Source organism: Silurus meridionalis, chromosome 10 (assembly GCF_014805685.1).
Source record: "Silurus meridionalis isolate SWU-2019-XX chromosome 10, ASM1480568v1, whole genome shotgun sequence".
NCBI lineage: Eukaryota > Metazoa > Chordata > Actinopteri > Siluriformes > Siluridae > Silurus > Silurus meridionalis.
The window spans coordinates 11698967-11716482 of record NC_060893.1 but is presented as its reverse complement, the minus strand read 5'-3'; the positions used below and the strand labels follow the sequence as shown (position 1 = coordinate 11716482).

General features: G+C 36.7%; 2 protein-coding genes across 10 annotated transcripts in view; one reads left to right on the top strand and one right to left on the bottom strand.

Annotated features, from left to right (window-relative positions):
* The first annotated feature begins 116 nt into the window (after positions 1-116).
* Positions 117-4241, top strand: LOC124392299 (cholesterol side-chain cleavage enzyme, mitochondrial). The gene is made up of 10 exons (XM_046859128.1): positions 117-513; positions 1014-1169; positions 1246-1445; positions 1594-1797; positions 1922-2082; positions 2197-2363; positions 2551-2629; positions 2722-2913; positions 3093-3232; positions 3605-4241. The coding sequence occupies exons 1-9, from the start codon at positions 236-238 to the stop codon at positions 3213-3215; spliced, it is 1560 nt and encodes a 519-aa protein (XP_046715084.1). The 5' UTR covers positions 117-235; the 3' UTR covers positions 3216-3232; positions 3605-4241.
* The window catches only part of ccdc33 (coiled-coil domain containing 33), a 50317-nt gene continuing 36430 nt past the window's right edge, over positions 3630-17516 (bottom strand). For 8 of the 9 annotated variants that reach the window (XM_046859131.1, XM_046859134.1, XM_046859136.1 and 5 more), the window contains 7 exons: positions 9584-9768; positions 9386-9452; positions 7198-7393; positions 5453-5541; positions 5001-5132; positions 4746-4839; positions 4317-4500 (listed from right to left, as the gene is read on the bottom strand). In XM_046859131.1, the coding sequence (XP_046715087.1) occupies positions 4319-4500; positions 4746-4839; positions 5001-5132; positions 5453-5541; positions 7198-7393; positions 9386-9452; positions 9584-9768 (945 nt within the window). In that variant the 3' untranslated portion in view covers positions 4317-4318. Of the gene's footprint in view, positions 3759-3842; positions 3927-4316; positions 4501-4745; positions 4840-5000; positions 5133-5452; positions 5542-7197; positions 7394-9385; positions 9453-9583; positions 9769-17516 lie in introns of those variants that run through there. The other variant, XM_046859138.1, reaches the window with a different exon arrangement.

Genomic DNA, 17516 nt, shown 5'->3' with positions numbered 1-17516 from the left:
AAGCCGTTTAAATCTTATATTTTTGTTTATTCATGTTGTATGTGAACTAATATTTTAACCTTGAAGCACTGAAAGGAGGAGTGTATAAAGCCAAAGACCCTGAGCAGGCAAAATCTGTCCCTGAGAGTGATGGAGTGAGGAGAGATAGAAAGAGTGAGTGTAGATCCCTTAGTTGAGTGGTTGGGAAATAGTCACGGCACAGCAAGAGACAGAAAAGTGTGACTGTGTGTGTGAGATGGCGGTGAGGTGTACAGCTTGGAGCGGTTCTCTGGCTCGATTTCTAGCAATGCTGGAAGCACCAAGCCAGGTAAGAGCCTGCCACAGCAGGAGCATGCCTGTTTCACAAGAGACACTATTTCCAGCAAGCAGCTCCACTGTCAGGCCCTTCAATGAGATTCCTGGAATGTGGAAGAACAGTGTAGGGAACCTCTACACCTTCTGGAAACTGGATGGATTCAAGAACATCCATCATTTAATGGTGCATAACTTCAACACATTTGGGCCTATTTACAGGTAAGCTTTTAAAATAGAATACTGATCTAAACATCAATATAGGGGCATGTGAGCATTTATATATCTAGGAGGCTCAGTGTACAATAGAACTTTTTGAATATTTATTACAGTACATTATTTATGCATTTTTTTTTTTTATAGATTATAGCAATATATTTTTTATTTTGTTCAGTATTTCTTTGTCACCAGATACATTATTTCACAATTGAACATTATTCGGAGGATAACTAGAATGCTAGTTTTTTTATGCTTTGCAAACAAGTTCAGATTTTTTTATAATGTCAAATGATGTGCCTTTATTATGAGAAAAAAGTCAGAACATTTATTTGTATTATTTATTTAAAGGTGGACATTACTTACCTAGGACATGTGCAAAAAACTGAGGGTGTTTTTGCCAACTTTATTCCTCAAAAACCAATACTGTTTTTAACAACAGTAACAAAGTATATATTATGTGATGTTCTTTATGTAATAATAAATCACATTTCACATTCTTGCAGGGAGAAGGTTGGGTACTATGAAAGTGTGAACATTATTAACCCTGAGGATGCTGCCATCTTGTTCAAAGCAGAGGGTCACTACCCTAAAAGACTCAGAGTGGAACCTTGGACCTCCTATAGGGATTTTAGGAACCGCAAATATGGTGTTCTTCTGAAGTATGATTCCTCAGATTAGGTTTTTGGTTACTAATTAAATGTTTGAGTGTACACTTCAGTCTATCTGTCTGTTCAGGGATGGAGAGGACTGGCGTTCCAACAGAGTCATTCTGAACCGGGAAGTAATCTCACCAAAGGTGCAGGGGAACTTTGTGCCATTATTGGATGAGGTGGGCCAAGACTTTGTGGCCCGAGTTCATAAAAAGATTGAAAGAAGTGGACAAAACAAATGGACCACAGACCTTTCCCACGAACTCTTCAAATATGCATTGGAATGTAAGTTTTAATGCACTATACAGAAAATCAGTAATGAATCCTTTGGACTAGAACACTTAAACACTATAGATCTTAGTGGTGCCAATCAAATGTGTTTAACAGGATTGCATATTTATTAGTTTGAATGATGATATGATCTGTGTCTCAGCTGTGAGTGCAGTATTGTATGGTGAACGTCTTGGGTTGCTGTTGGACTACATTGACCCAGATGCTCAGCACTTTATTGACTGCATCACTCTCATGTTTAAGACGACCTGTCCTATGCTGTACATCCCCCCTTCTATTTTACGGAGGGTTGGATCCAAAGTCTGGAAAGACCATGTGGAAGCGTGGGATGGTATTTTCAACCAGGGTAAGAGGTTTTCCAAATGAACAAAAATACCACATATAATACCACAAATTTAAACAGTACTAAACATGATCATGATCATGAACACATCTTTGTATTTTAACTATTGCACTCTGGGGCTCAATAGCGGACCACTGTATTCAGAACATCTACAGGCAGCTGAGGAAAGAATCTGGAGCTCAGAACAAATATCCTGGAGTGCTGGCCAGCCTTCTAATCCTTGACAGGCTCTCAATTGAGGAAATCAAGGCCAGTGTGACAGAACTAATGGCTGGAGGGGTGGACACGGTTAGAGAACTTACACAAACCATTGTGTAACCATTTATTTTTTAAAAGATTTTATCACTCATGAAATTATTTAGAAGTGATTAAATTAGCGTTGTGGCACGTGTTGTGTTTTAGACGTCCATCACCCTCCTATGGACTCTTTATGAATTGGCACGACACCCCGACCTCCAAGAGGAGCTGAGGAAAGAAATAATTGCAGCACGCAATGCCTCACAGGGAGACACAATACAGATGCTCAAAATGGTGCCACTGCTCAAAGGTGCTTTGAAAGAGACACTCAGGTGTGGACAGGTTAACTCTTAATGCTAGAACTCTATTTAAACTGTTATGTAACAAGAGTGCTTACAGAAAAGAGGGTGTTTTTTTTTGTTTTTATTTGATTAAAAATTAATTCCAGACCTTACATATTAAAGATTAGTTATATAAAATTAGTCTTGTCTTGACTAACTGTAAACAATTTTTTTAAAGGCTACATCCTGTAGCAGTAAGCCTGCAAAGATACATCACTCAAGATGTTGTGATCCAAAATTACCATATTCCATCTGGGGTAAGCTACAACTTCAATAACCTGAATCCGAGCTGAGAAAACCTAAATCAGTTTGTGAAATTATTCAAGTGACCTTGGTGTGTGTTGATCAGACCTTAGTGCAGCTGGGACTGTATGCCATGGGCAGAGATTATCGCATTTTCCCCCGACCAGAACAGTATCTCCCCTCTCGCTGGCTGAGAAATGAAAACCACTACTTCAGGGGTTTGGGCTTCGGCTTTGGGCCTCGTCAGTGCCTTGGGCGCCGTATTGCAGAGACAGAGATGCAGCTCTTTCTCATTCATGTCAGTTCTATAACCTTTTATTAACTATGGCTTGCTAAATTCTGTTAAATATCTCTATAGTGATTATTTTATTCCATAACTAATACTCTACATTAAAAAACACTTATAAGGGCTGATGGTACTGTATATGCCTCTGTTTGTGTTAAATCTATAACTCATATGTACTCTTGCTTTCACAGATGTTAGAGAACTTCAAGATTGAGAAGCAGAGACAGTTAGAAGTGAGGAGCAAATTTGAGCTTATACTGATCCCTGAGAAACCCATTCTCTTAACTATAAAGCCTCTACACATCAGTAACTGACAAACTCCTTCCAGAAGGTAATGAGTATAATGATTTAACATTTAATTACAACAATTAAATATGTATTTTGTAAACACATTAGGAATAAAATAAATAAATAAATAAATAAATACGACAAATCTAGGCAAATAAAGGCATTTAATTTTATTGCAGGATATATTTTCTTTTTTCTTTCCTGTTTAAACAACATGCTGTTGAATCAGGTCATTTAAGAGTGCCCATTTGCCTATAACCCATGTTTGCAAAATAAAATGTAAAGAAAAAAAAAAATAATAAAGAATGGTGCAAAACATTACTTCCTTAAAATACCATAAGAGAGCAGATACAATTTACAAAATCTTTTATGTACTATTATTAATACTAATGTATTTTTTTTAATGTACCTACAGGTTCCACATGAACAGATATGTGTGGTCAACGTTGTGTACTGACCGGTGGCAGAAAATACAAATTTGATGTACCAGCAAATCCATGACTGTATTCACTGAGTCTGGTCAACAGGTCCTGCTTTTCTTTCCCCCACTGCCTGGCATTCTCCTCCAGCTACAACACAACACCGACACTCAGAAGATGGAATTTCACCAAATGTGTTCTTATTAAAGGTAGCTACTCTTTTAAGAAACAAACCTGTTTTCCCAAAGTACGAGTGCAGGCATCTGCTCTCTCTAGCTGCTCTAAGAGTCTGAGCTTCTCACTGTCTGCAAAAGGCTGCTGGATTTAAAAAGAGCAACATGTACAGAATCTTCTGGCTAGAGCTTATGGTTAACACTTATTTGAAGAGAATTCATGAGGGGTTTTTTTTGCAATCATTGCATGATTAAGTTTAACTACATAAATAGTAGTGTAGAAAAAATGATTTAGAGTCATTTTACTTCATATATTTATTCAATGCTAATTGTGAAAATGTACACTTGTAAGCTTTATGCAGCCTAATTTTAAAGTGTAATCAAAATATTAATCTGATTAAAAATGACTTGCTATATTAAGTTTTTTGGCATTAGCACTAAACTGAAAATTTATAATGTCCTCACTGTGCATGTCTATGTTTTTTTTTTATAATCTTTGACCAAAATATACTTGGTACTGACATTAATGTCAACATTCTACGATTGCCTATAAAGTGTTATGAAGTGTCTAAAAAAAGGGGTTGTTAGGTGTACCTGTGCAGCCTGTTGTATGATAATAGGTTGTGGATGTTGGCGAAGTCTTTCCAGCTCGTCTCTGAGGCGAGTATTTTCCGCAGCCAATATAGATTCAATCTCTCTCATTCTGCTGTCCTCTGAATCTACAAACACAGATATTAAAGGACTGTTTCATCAGATTTGCTTCTGCACTACTTTCTTACTGGAGCTGTGCCTTAGCGTTACCTCTCTATAGCAGCAAATCAATCACAAATCAATAATGACTCCATTACACATCGAAAGAAACGTCATGTTTGTGCCCATTTAAAATGCAAATGCATCTACTATCACAATGAATCAAAAGAAGTCCACATGATATGGAATGAACATTCACTCTATATCAACACACCCTTTTCTTTTAAGACCTTCTTCGTCCTTGCTGCATTTTCTTTATTTCTCTCTTTCAGCTTTGTAGTCAGCACCTTCTCCATCCTTTCAATAACCTCATTTATGATAAATATAAGTATTAGTGTAGCAAAAAAACAAATCCTTAACAATACATAAACTAAATCCTAAATATAATACAGCAAACAGAGGATGTATGATTATATAAGTATATTGTATTTATCATCATAGTGTGTCTCAGAACAACACAGAGCAATACTTTTTCCTGTTGGCGTACTGTAGCCTCCAGATTTGAAAATTTCTTGATCTGTCCTTGGTAGCGCAGCAGCACAGCTTCTTGTTGTTTGTGCACTCGCTGTAGTCGCATCAGCTCCTTCTCATTATCATTCTTCTACAGAAAACAACAGGCCACCTTTTAGACAAGAGCAAGTAATGAACAGTAAAGGGAGGTTGTTTATGCTTTAGAAAGTACAACAGAAACACAACAACCTGTATGATTGGCTTCAATCAATGGCCTGGGGCAGAGATTATTGATGTATTATTCAAAGCAGCATTTCCATTATTCCAGTAAGTATAACAAAGGCATGACAGGCAGTCAGTGGATAATGTATTTGAGGTTGCATGAAGCCATCCATGTAAGTAGCCATAGCTTACTTGCTCTTTGTTAAAGCAATGTCAGACTGAAAGGCGAGAGACAGGCCTGTAACTCACCCTGATGAGCTCATTCTGAAGCTGCTGGATCTTATCCCTCTGATCTGCTGCCTTACTGCTTTCACTTGCTAGCTTGCACTTCAAAGTTACTTGAAAAAAATGTATCGATCAGTAATAAACAGAACGAGCAGCAAAACATTTAAGACCAAAACCCTATTATCACAACTATTTTATTTATAAGCATGTTCTTATAGATAATCTATTCACCTGATGAATACTCATTAAATAAAAAACAAGTGGGCTTTTAAATAATTGAAACTTTGACCTAAAATGTTTGCCCAGGAATAAAAAGCTGTACTATTTCTATTCCAATTCATATTAAATAGCCAAAATATCATTGTATATATTACTGTATATATAATATTATATATCCACAACAATCCTTGTATTTAAATATTTGGATTTGTATTGAATAGGGAATTTATTTTTCAGTTAAAGTGAAACCTGGATGAAAAAAATGTGGTGTAAAAAATAAATGAGTTTTGAATGATTTATAAAACATGAAATTCGAGTGTTCAGGAATGTTTAACAGCAAACAAGCCAAAACATTTAGCCAGTCTATGCAGATGTCAAGAGCATCTAAAGTACTGAAGGACACTGCTGATTTCTCCATTTGCGTCAGAACTAAATCCTTACTTGCATTGATGGCCTTTAAAGTCTACCAAGCCTTGTAAATACCTGTGTGTGTGTGTGTGTGTGTGTGTGTGTGTGTGTGTGTGTGTGTGTGTGTGTGTGTGTGTGTGTGTTGCATGTGTCCTTCATGAGATAAGGCCATGACTGCTTATCAAAATTTCAGTGCTAAATGAGAATTCTTATCAAACTGTGGCACAATCACGACAGAGGGAAAGACAGCACCTTCAACTTTACTCTGAAATATGATACCAGATCACCTACTGTGGGAAAACATTTCACATTTGTGTGGGATGTTTCAAAGTGCTGCAGGAACTGCAAATGTATTTTTTTTACTTTTTCTTTCCCAATTATAATTTCCTTAATATGGTTCCCTTTTGATCTACGTGGTTTCCACTTACAATTTCACTGAGTCACTTTATACACTTTTTCCAATTCTAATTTGTCACTTTATTGTTTACTCTAGAGCAGAGGTGCCCAAACATTTCCTATTAAGGGCCAAAAATCAAACTTGATTAAGAGCCATAGTCCAAAAGTAAATGTTGTATTAAGATAAATGTTCATGTCACCATACTTGAAAGCAGAAGAATGTATGCATGTTAATTAAATTAAATAGCAAATTCACTTATATTCTCTATAATAAATTTACATTCACATTTTTGCCACTTAAAAAAAAAAAAAAATGTTACATTTGATTGAAAATGAAGAAATGTCTCAAAGTCATTTTTTCCCTCTTCTCGTATATGGCAGGTGGGCAAAGAAATATGTCACCACCGGCTTACTTTTCCTACTTTTGTATATTGTATATTTTACTTCGATTTTTGTATTCCTGATGTACTTATTTTATTCTGTTTTGATCATTTGTTTAGACTGTGGTGTGTGGGTGTGTTTGTGTGCTCGCATATGTGTTGTTTACTTTGTTACACCTAATTAATTTTCCTTGTCATGAGCAGTTATATGTACATCTATGTATCTAAGATACTGTGCAAATCCTAAATCTAATCTTGCTTGACTTGTCAATGTTGGAATAAATATATGTCAAAATTAGATAACTATATAAACACCAAAGGGATTTACTATCTGCTGTAGAAGACTTATGGAAGAAAGGGTTCTACCTATTCTGTCTGCAATCTCAGCCTTTGTCATGACATCAATGTCAGTGTCATCCAGTAGCGTGCGCCCCAGGTCCTGGTTCATAGAGAGCTCGCTGCGAAGTTGGCTGTTCTGCTCTTCCAGACTGGCCACCTGAGAGCGCAGAGCAAGGATGTCTTCTGCCATCTTACACATGGCAGATCGATAGTTCTCCATCTCCTGATAGAGACAGAGAAATTAATATCTGCCTGGATTATTTGGAAGCCACTGCGACAATAATGGCTGTAATGACAGTGATATCTGAAAAATGTTGGTGCATTACTCTTGAGTACAGTGGCAGTGCTCCCATGATTAAGGTATTGCGATTAAAACAATAACTCAAATATGATTAGTGCTGAGAATTTCAAATAAAAGTTTTCTTATTTACAGTAAGCAAGTTGATGTATAGAAGTTCAGCAAACGTTCTCTATGTTGGATTGTAGTTGCAAGCCTTTTTCACTAGGTGTCCTCACAGCCTTTATGTTACTTATAGAAACAGTACTTAGAGTGGAACAGGCTTCATACTGGAATAACAGGATTAACATCAGTTGCTCTTTATGCTTTGTTTGTCTGGGCTGGCTTTATGTCTGCTTTAATTAACATTCATATTTTATCAATTTAATCAAGTTAGACCAAATGTGTGATGTCAAGGAGAATCTTATTGCCTGACTGTAATCCAATATATATGTACCAAAAACAGAATGAGCATGGCACAATGTGGCATGTCAACATGAATACACATAATAATGTCATCTCCAAACCAATCTTCATATACCATATCAAAGTGGACTTGAAGAAAAAAAGATTGATTTGAATATTTTCAAATTTGAATATTCTGTGATAAACAAACTGTAAATGCCCTGAGGATTTAAATGGATGGGAATATAATCTCATAATCAATTATCAAAATCAATGTTATTATGGCTTTAAATAATTTCCACTAGAATCTAATTAGTTTTTGCACATTTTGTTCATGTGCACATTTGAAGCACATTTGGTCCATCCCTAGATCAAAAATCCTCCTTATGACTGCTTCATAATAATAGCCTTCACATAAAGTACAATACAGCATGGATTGAAGCATTATATAGTTAGACCTGTGTTTATACTGAAGAAAATATGATAAAGAGGATGGTAGGTATAGTGAGAGGCCAAGGATGGGAGGAGAGAACTCATGTGATTAGAAGATTCCAATTTGGGCCAGTGTGAAGTCAGATCCCTTGGGTACGCTGGATGAAATCGAGCGCTTAATTGAAAGGGCACATATGCAAGGTGAGAATCATGACTGGTGATGAGATGAGAGACTAGGGACTCACTGTAAAAGGGGACAGAAATTCAGGAGTGGCATCTAATGAGGAGCTGGTGCAAAGTTATATTATTTTGGTAAAATAAAAGAGTGGCTTGTAAGCAGGATAAAGAATAAAAAGAAGAGCAGGAAGAGAAATAGTGAGGGTGTTCAGAAAGAAAAACACCAGGAGCCCACAAAGCATTTACTGTAGCTCCAGGACAAATGCATGGGGAGCTTGCACTCACTCTCTCTCTCTCTCTCTCTCTCTCTCTCTCTCTCTCTCTCTCCCTCTCTCTCTCTCTCTCTCTCTCTCTCTCTCTCTCTCTCTCTCTCTCTCTCTCTCTCTCTCTCTCTCTCTCTCTCTCTCTCTCTCTCTCTCTCTCTCTCTCTCTCTCTCTGCGGGTTCAGTGATGATTGCATGCTGATGAAGTCATGCCAATATATTCTCTTCATTTCATTTGTACCTCTGGTGCCTGGTGGTTTAAACATCCTAGCTGCCTGTGGCCATTTCTTTTGTTTTCCCAATACACAAGAATAATAATAAACCCATGCCCATATAGAAATGGTCTAAATTTGATCAATATTCTTATCCATGGTCCTGCATAAAGAAATTTGTGTAAATGTTAATCCATTCAAGCAGTGGCTGTATTTCCCTGGTGAAAGAAAAAAAATTAGGCTGGTGCACTTATACAGAAGAATAAATCTCTTTAGAGAATATACTGGAGTTTTGTAGTATTGATTTTTTAATGAGATATTACAAGTCATAGTCACCACAATTTGTCAGATAGAAGTCAATGTACTTAGCTGACAAAAGATTATCAGATGGCACTTAAGGATCTGCAACGGTATTAAATCCTTCAGGGGGTGCAATGTGCAAAACTCACTTTGGTCTGGTGTTCAGTAATCTGTGCAGCATGTGGATCATCATCCTGAACAGTAGGCAGTTGGAGTCTGAAATATTCATAAAAATATGGCATTAAACTTACTGATTTAATTGGAAAATAAAACAATTTATTAAAAAAAATTGTTGGGTAAAATTACAATTTACTATAATTACAGCATAACTGAATATGGCAGTGCACCTCTCATGTGGAGATGGAATTTCAAATGTTTGGTTGAGCTCCAAGGACCTCTTGCTTTTTTTCTGTTCTCTTGGTTCTCTGTTACTCAGTTTAGGCGCTTTGGGTGTTTTGAAGATGTGCTGATATTCTGGGAGGATCTGGGCAAGGGCATCATAGGCTGGCAGATCAAATCCATCCCTCTGGAGCTAGACAGAATCACAAAAAAAACTATTTGACACTTAAATACCAGTGTTTATTAGAAACATTTAATGATGTTCAAAGTAAATAGATTGTGTCGATAATCCGCAGTTTATACTTGGTCTTAAGGGAAATTTGGAAGGCTATGCATTTATGGAGTATGACCATATATATATATATATATATATATATATATATATATATATATATATATATATATATATATATATATATATATATATATATGGAGTATAACAATTTGTATTCCGTTTTCAAAACAAGATAAATGTGTAAATAAAAAACATGTTACATTTTAAATAAAATAGTACGTATACTTACTGCTCTTGTAAAGGGTCTGTAAAACATTTTAGTGACTATTCAAATATAAACCACCTTTATAGCAAATCTAGTTATATATTTACTCCTTTTTTTTGTAAGCTGCAAACCTCTGTCATATTCAGTCTTAGCTGCAAGGAACAACATTCACTTGAGTTTTATGTTATATGGAGACACAGAGAATTCTTTGTAACTAAAAACAGCCCAGCCCTTGCCTTCTCTATAGAGAAATGAACTGCTGGTCAAGGAACAACTTTACAATCCAGCTATATGAAAAAAGAATTATAGCAAGTCAGCTTTTACCAACGCCAGCCCTACTTTATACACAATCTACTGACAGCATACCTGTTTAGTGGTAGGAAGGACATGCGATTCCTTAGCACTCTGCATTCTATTCAAAATTTCTAAATATTAGACTAGGAAAGAGAAAGAACACCAGACATACTGGAAGTGCAGCGGCTAAAACTAGACTGTTCCTACAACACATGCCTTGCTTAGCAACTGATTACAATGATTTCCAGCTCATACCGTTGTGTGGATTTCAAGTCAATGAATTAATTGTCAGGTGCTTTATGCAGCAAAAAAACCCAAAACATATTTGTTCCAGAAAAGAAACAAAGGAAAACTTTTTTTAATCAAAGAGGAACTAAATAGCCTAGGGTAAATCATTGAACCCCATTGAAAAGCTCTTCCCCGCCTTCATCATTTGCTAATGAATAGTCTGTTTGTAAAGAGGAAGATTGATGAGTTAGCTCTGAAATCACGCTGTGAAGTCGTTGTTCCTTATTCTCACTCTGGCTAGCAGCACAGCAAGACAAATGTTAGATTCTGAATAGATGATGTTCTTCTCCCCATGACACAAATCTATAATCCATTAATTCAACTGTCTGTATATATAGATTTTACATTGTAGACCTGCATTTCATACTACTTGTTATTTAGATTGAAAGCTCTAAACACTATTCCTGTTAAAATGACAATTCACGTTTTTGATCATATTTTTGCCTCAGTTTAGTCAAAAGCACACCTAAAGAAGTGTTATAACTGTTCAAGTAAATGGCAGCCACCAATCATATTAATGCAAGTAAAACCACATGACCACAGTTCCCCAAGGGCTGGTAAGTTGCATAGCGACAGTGAAGAAATGGACCCTATAGTCCTTCCCTTGCAAAGAAAACACAGCCAATAGCGACCTCTAAGATGTCTAGTCATAAATGCTACATTTATTTAGATACTTACCAGCCCGATCTGCCAAGAGTTTGAAGAATTACTTGTGACGAAGCCATATGCCCAGAACAGTAAACATACATGTTTTAGACTTTTTGTCTAGCAAATTCACTAAGGATGTCCCTTAGATTCGAAAATGATAATTAGCAAGTTAAAATATTTCTTAATAAAGATAAAAATTAATTTTTTTAAATAAATAATTAATTTTATCCTTCCTGCCAAATACATCTGAGAGAAGAAGGAGAAAACAAAAAGAAGAAGAAGAAGAAGAAACAGGGAGGAAAGAGGAAAGCAATAAGTGGGATTTAAGAACACTGGAAGGGAAGCCAGGCAGGCAAGCGATTAAATAAAAAAATAAATGTTCATTAAATCAAAGAGATATTATTTAAGAGAACATAAAGTTATTGTCACATTTAGTGGCTCAATTACAAAGAAAAACAGAGAGAGAGAGAGAGAGAGAGAGAGAGAGAGAGAGAGAGAGTGCTCATCATATGAGTGCTATCGCTTTCTTAGGCTGGCGAGCTGATTGCTGTGCTCTGTGAGGTCTATGCCAGATGCTGGGAGGCTTGCCTCTGTCATCACTGTATCAGTATTCAGGACACAGCCTGCTAAATGCAGCAAATGGCCCTTCAGAAGGCCGACAGGCTTGAGTCTGTCGCTGCCACATAGAGCTCAATTAGCCTGTCAGAACAGGGCTATGTCCTCAGAGACTCCCTGAATACAGCTCCTGGGCTCTGTCTACACCTTCTCCTGCCTTCTTTCCTCAATTCACCCTTTTTACCTTTTCCAGTGCTCATATATGTTTTTTTTCATTTCTGCGTGGCAAAGGTTCTACCTTCCTGATTTCTATCAACTCCATTTCTCATCTGTCACACAGTTGTATTTCTTGCCAACTACAGCATTTATGTTAAGCTTATTATTTATTTTTTTTTAACTCAAATATGTTTACAAATAAAGATATTCATCAAACCAGGGATATGTATCTCATAATGTCTTGAGAAAAAGTTTCAGTAAAGCATTAAAACAGTATTATACTATATATATATATATATATATATATATATATATATATATATATATATATATATATATATATATATATATATTATTACAATTTACAAAATATGGAAATATATAGGATTATAGTGTTTTACTTTGATATGTATATTCACTTACAGTGTTTGACTAATATATTTTAAATACAGTTTTACATAAAAACATGTTGAATATTTCTGTTTATTCTGAATGGTATTTGAATTTGCATTGCATATAAATGATCATGCATCATTTACTTTATTAATTTTTAAAAGCTTAGAGACTTCATCTTCCTTTAACAGGAAACTTAGCTCTGCATTCTGCCATCTACACTAGAAATACAGTTTGGATTTGACTGAAGAGGTACTGGTTTAAAATAAGTTTACTGGTAAGAGCCTGCTTTTGTAATTACATTTTATTATATAGAATGACCTGAGGTTCAGTGACTGATCCTAACTGATTTTTGATCATCCAAAACAACATTACCATGACTTAAATCAATCTACACTTTATTGTTTAGTTCAGATTATTAGTTTAGGTCAAGGCCTGCAAGGAAACTGCCTGGTCAGCATTTAGGAAAACACATTAGGGGAATTGTGCGTGTGTGTGTGTGGCTGCTTGTGAGTGTGAACAGTATGTGTGTTTCAAGGATAGCAGAACTGAAGGACATGTGGCTTGCTAAGAAGGATTATTTATAAGATTTTTTCACTTGGTAAGATGCCATAAATTTTTTTGCCATGTTCTTTTATACAATGTTCATACATAATTTGTGAAAACTTCAATATACTGACTTACAGACACATTTTCAGTAACCTCTATCAGTAACCTGATCATGGCTTACGTGGATCAAGAGATTGTTCCAAGTCAATGCAGTGGGAATGATGACAAATACACACTGGATGACATGTTGGTTCATCACATCGTGCCAAGCAGGCACACTCACAGGCCCACACACACCCTTTGACACCCATATCAAATTCACCTAGTGGGATACATTTTTGGGGAGCTGCAGAAAACCAAAGAACCCATAGAAAACCCATCTAGACAAAAGTAACACATACATAGAAACTTCACACTGACAGAAACCTGGCTAAGGACTAAATATAATAAAGATGTGATGTGGAAACACTTCCTGCTGCAAAACAGTGATTCATAAAACATCCATTAGCATCCTCATACAAATCATTGTTATTGATAGTGAAGATAAAAAGCATGTCAAAAATATCTCAAGACAAGCCCACATAATCTTATGCAACACCACATGCAATCAAGTATCAGATATGAATCTGCTTGTACACATTGACCAGTTGCACCCAATACTTCCCCACAGGGCATCTGTGACCTTTTCAAAGAATAGTACAAGCATGGCATAATGGTTTACACTGAGAGTGACATTTACACACGCCAAACTGAATGGAAAACATTTAATGTTCTTGATGCCCAACAGGCATCTGGTTGCCCTAGTCTTGACATGCTTGAAAATGTGTCTGTATTGGATTTACCAGAAACTAAGTTTAAAAAAATTATACAATAGAAATAAAATAAAGATACAGTATCTGGCAGCTTGGAAAGCATGTCTGTTAGTGCATGTACATTACATACAAAAGCAGAACGAACAGCTAAAGCCAGCCCAGGACACAGACCTAATCTTGTGTTGGGAAACTGATAGCAGAGGTTGGTTTTGAGGGGGGTGAAATCTGAGCAGAGAATGTTTAATGGAAGTAGTGATTTAAACTGTGACTGCTTTTCTGATGCAGTACTAGCAGGCAACCCCATAAAACTCCATAAAGGCATTAACTGAAAACATCCTAATTTTGCTGAGATAATAGATGCAGGTCATAAAACGAATGCAAACCTGCCTACAGCTATAACTGCAAGGAAATGAAATAATTCAGCAATGCGGTCATACCCCAAAAGACAAAGCCAATGGAACAAATAATTGCCTGATAAATTGCTTGGGATTTAGTGTGCATATCAGTATAGAGCAGAAAGATGTACTCTCATCACTAAGGACAGAGTAAGGAATAATTATAAAACACATAAAGGCACATCTAAAGATACACACAATAAACCAACATAATATAAATTCCACAACAATCTGCATCTTTTCATAAACCTTGACCTCTCCTTTTTCCTGCTGATGTCTTTCCTCTGATTTACAGTCTGTGCAGAGTGTGTTAAGATGAAGTACATTTTGTAGGAGTACAGACAATGCAGGTGAAAAGTAGAACAATGCCATTGTGTAGCATTGAGCTTGAGATAGGGAAGAAATGATACGCATAAATGATAGTTATAGAAGGGTATCCTGTTAAATATTTAAATACTCATTGACTACCCCCTCTCTCTCACACACACACACACACACACACACACACACACACACACACACACACACACACACACACACACACATTCACTCTCTCTTTCGTGACTGCACAGCTGCTGTAAACGGATACAGCAGTATCCCTGGTGCTTCAAAGCAAGTCCAAAGAGGAAAACCAGTTTCTTGCTGCTCTCCTCTGTGAGTCACAAGAGACTGTTATCAGACAGGAGCAGAAGCTGAGTATTACCAGCACTGCTCCACAAACAGCAATAAATAACCCAAGTGATAACACAGGTGCTAATTAAACTATCTCTGAATAGCATGACTTTAAATTCTTAATAGATTTCAACCAGATTTCAACAAATTTCTCTTTCAAAATTTAAAGCAGATCTGGAAATGCATGTAAAACCTTCACTAGAGACTCGTCACTAAAGACTTACAGTTAAACAGCCCAGGCTGATGAAAGCACCTGCAGAGATTCTCAACAAAGATCAGCCTTGAGTCTGTGACTATGTTTTTTTCTTTCACACAGATCTATAGCTTTAACCTTGCCTCCTACCTCCAGCATCGTCCCACGCTACCCCTTCACACACATACCTACATACACACACACACCCACACACACAAACACGTGCACAAAGAAACATTTCAGAAACCCCCCAGCTTGACTTTTATTGTCTCTCAAGGCCAGCAGTGTGCTGGCTTTTACATGGTACATCCGGCGGTTTGATTTTGCTGGACACATTTGAACCACTGCTTCCTGATGTTCTTATAATGTTGCCTGAAAACCATGAAAAACTGGACCTGTGTAAAGAACAGAAGACACTTGACTGGGCTAGAGACATGACATTAGGAAACTAATGTGGCACTGTTAAAAAAAATGTAATGCTTTCCTGTGAATGTGACAGGAAATAACAGAATAATAAAAATGTGACAACTCAGATAAAAAAGAACAAGGAAAAATGGCAAATGTAATGTAAAATCAGCAGTTATTTTAGAAACATCGGCAACCAGAAATAAGCTGAATCAAGACTTCTCTGAGAAAAGCAATAAACCATCAGTCCTTTAAACTCCAGTCAGACACTAGATGTCGCTGTGCACATGTACAGCTGTGACACTCCAGACAGACAGCATAGAGACACAATCACACTGCTGCAGTGCCCTGTCCCATAGGAGCACACCACAGATGTTTATACCTATATGTATATTCTAGTGTGTACGTGTGTGTAAAAACAGTACATTCATGTGCTTGTCTGCAAAGTCTGTTTACATTATTCCACATCAAACCTCAGGCCAATCCTGCTGGAAAAACCACATGCCTGCCAATATAAACTACATAAATAATTTATTGCAAACAAGACTGAGCTCCAATATAGGCTTATATTAAAAAGTACTGGTAATTTATGCTTTAATCTTTCATATTATTTTAGAAAAGTCAACAGTTTTCTTTTCAGTAGATTGAGAGACCCATGATTTGCTTTTTCCATTTGTCTATCCTGTAAGAATGGAAAAAGAAATACTTTTCTTAGATCATCTCTCTTTGATGGCTGCCATTGTTTTAAACTGCTTGGAAAAAGGCTCAAGAAGATTCCTTTCAAGGCATTCCATCTGAAATGGATCAATACAATATAAGGCGACTTGATGAATTCGAAATGTGTACTCAGGGTGAATATTGACCAGCTTCATACTTGCAGCAATCGACAACCACTATGTTCCTAATCAATATAGGGCTAATGCCAAATATTGAATGTTCAATCTGTCTGAGGGTGAAATATTGTAAGAATATCAAGCAAAATTTAAAAGGGCGGGGGTATGCATGTACTTATGCCACCACATTACATGCTGAAAAAATATAGACATACTGCATGAGCACAACGTACCATTTACACCCTAAGTAACAGTTCAAAGTATATCTTTATGAAAAGGGTTCTTTGAGAAGTATTTGGATTTTTAAGTGTTCCTATCCTTTTTTGTTTAGTAGGAACTCTCTCTAAAAGGGAAACCATTAATTGTACGGCTTTGCATACATTTAAAGGAAAGGGTAAAGAAACCTTTAACCTTTTCACAAAATCACAATGACATATTAATTACATGGCATTACATGGTTATATGTATTATCATCAGCATTATGTTTAATCAATGTAATTGATATGCGCAAACCACACTAGGCAGAGTAGAGTAAGTAAGGACTGGGGAGGGGGTTTTGCAGCAGGGTGTGGTTTTCTGAAAAGGACCAACACACAGTAGGAGAAGAAAGGAGTGGAGAGGACAAGAGGGAGACATAGCTGAAGAGGTAAAGAGAGCTGCATGAATATGACTCACATCAGCCAACAGGAAAGTGTAGTGGTCTGAGAGCAGAAGAGAGAAGGAGCAATGTGGAAAGTGTGAAAGACTCACAGTGGACTGGTGTAGGGTGTGGTTTTCTATAAGAGGAGCGCTGTTTCTAATATCTGCCAGCTTCAGCACTGTGTAAGAAACTTCATGCTCTTCCCAAACAAGAGCAGAGAAGAACACATCCTGGAGGTTCACACAAGGAAGCATACTGCAGTCCACATGTCTCAGAGTGGAGTTTGGATGCTATAGAACAAAGAGATAAGCAGGTGCAAATTCGCTCACACACACACACTCTCACTGAATTATCTGTACAGGAAACAAGATAGCTCTGTATTGCTATTCAATTCAAACAGTTGTGGTACATTGTTTTTTTTTTTTTTATCTGCACTGTTGAATTGCATGGCTGACCCTAATGGAAAGAGGCAAGAAAAAGCTAATGCAGAAAGAGACACCCTAGATAACCTTGAAATAAAAGCCTTTCAGAGGTGGGTCATGCAGCTA

Bases quoted from the DNA above. Each gene is read 5' to 3' on its own strand.
- LOC124392299 (XM_046859128.1), top strand. From the start codon at position 236: ATGGCGGTGAGGTGTACAGCTTGGAGCGGTTCTCTGGCTCGATTTCTA. The intron at 1,446-1,593 runs GTAAGTTTTAAT...TCTGTGTCTCAG, and splicing joins CTTCAAATATGCATTGGAAT to CTGTGAGTGCAGTATTGTAT. The intron at 2,083-2,196 runs GTTAGAGAACTT...GTTGTGTTTTAG, and splicing joins TGGCTGGAGGGGTGGACACG to ACGTCCATCACCCTCCTATG.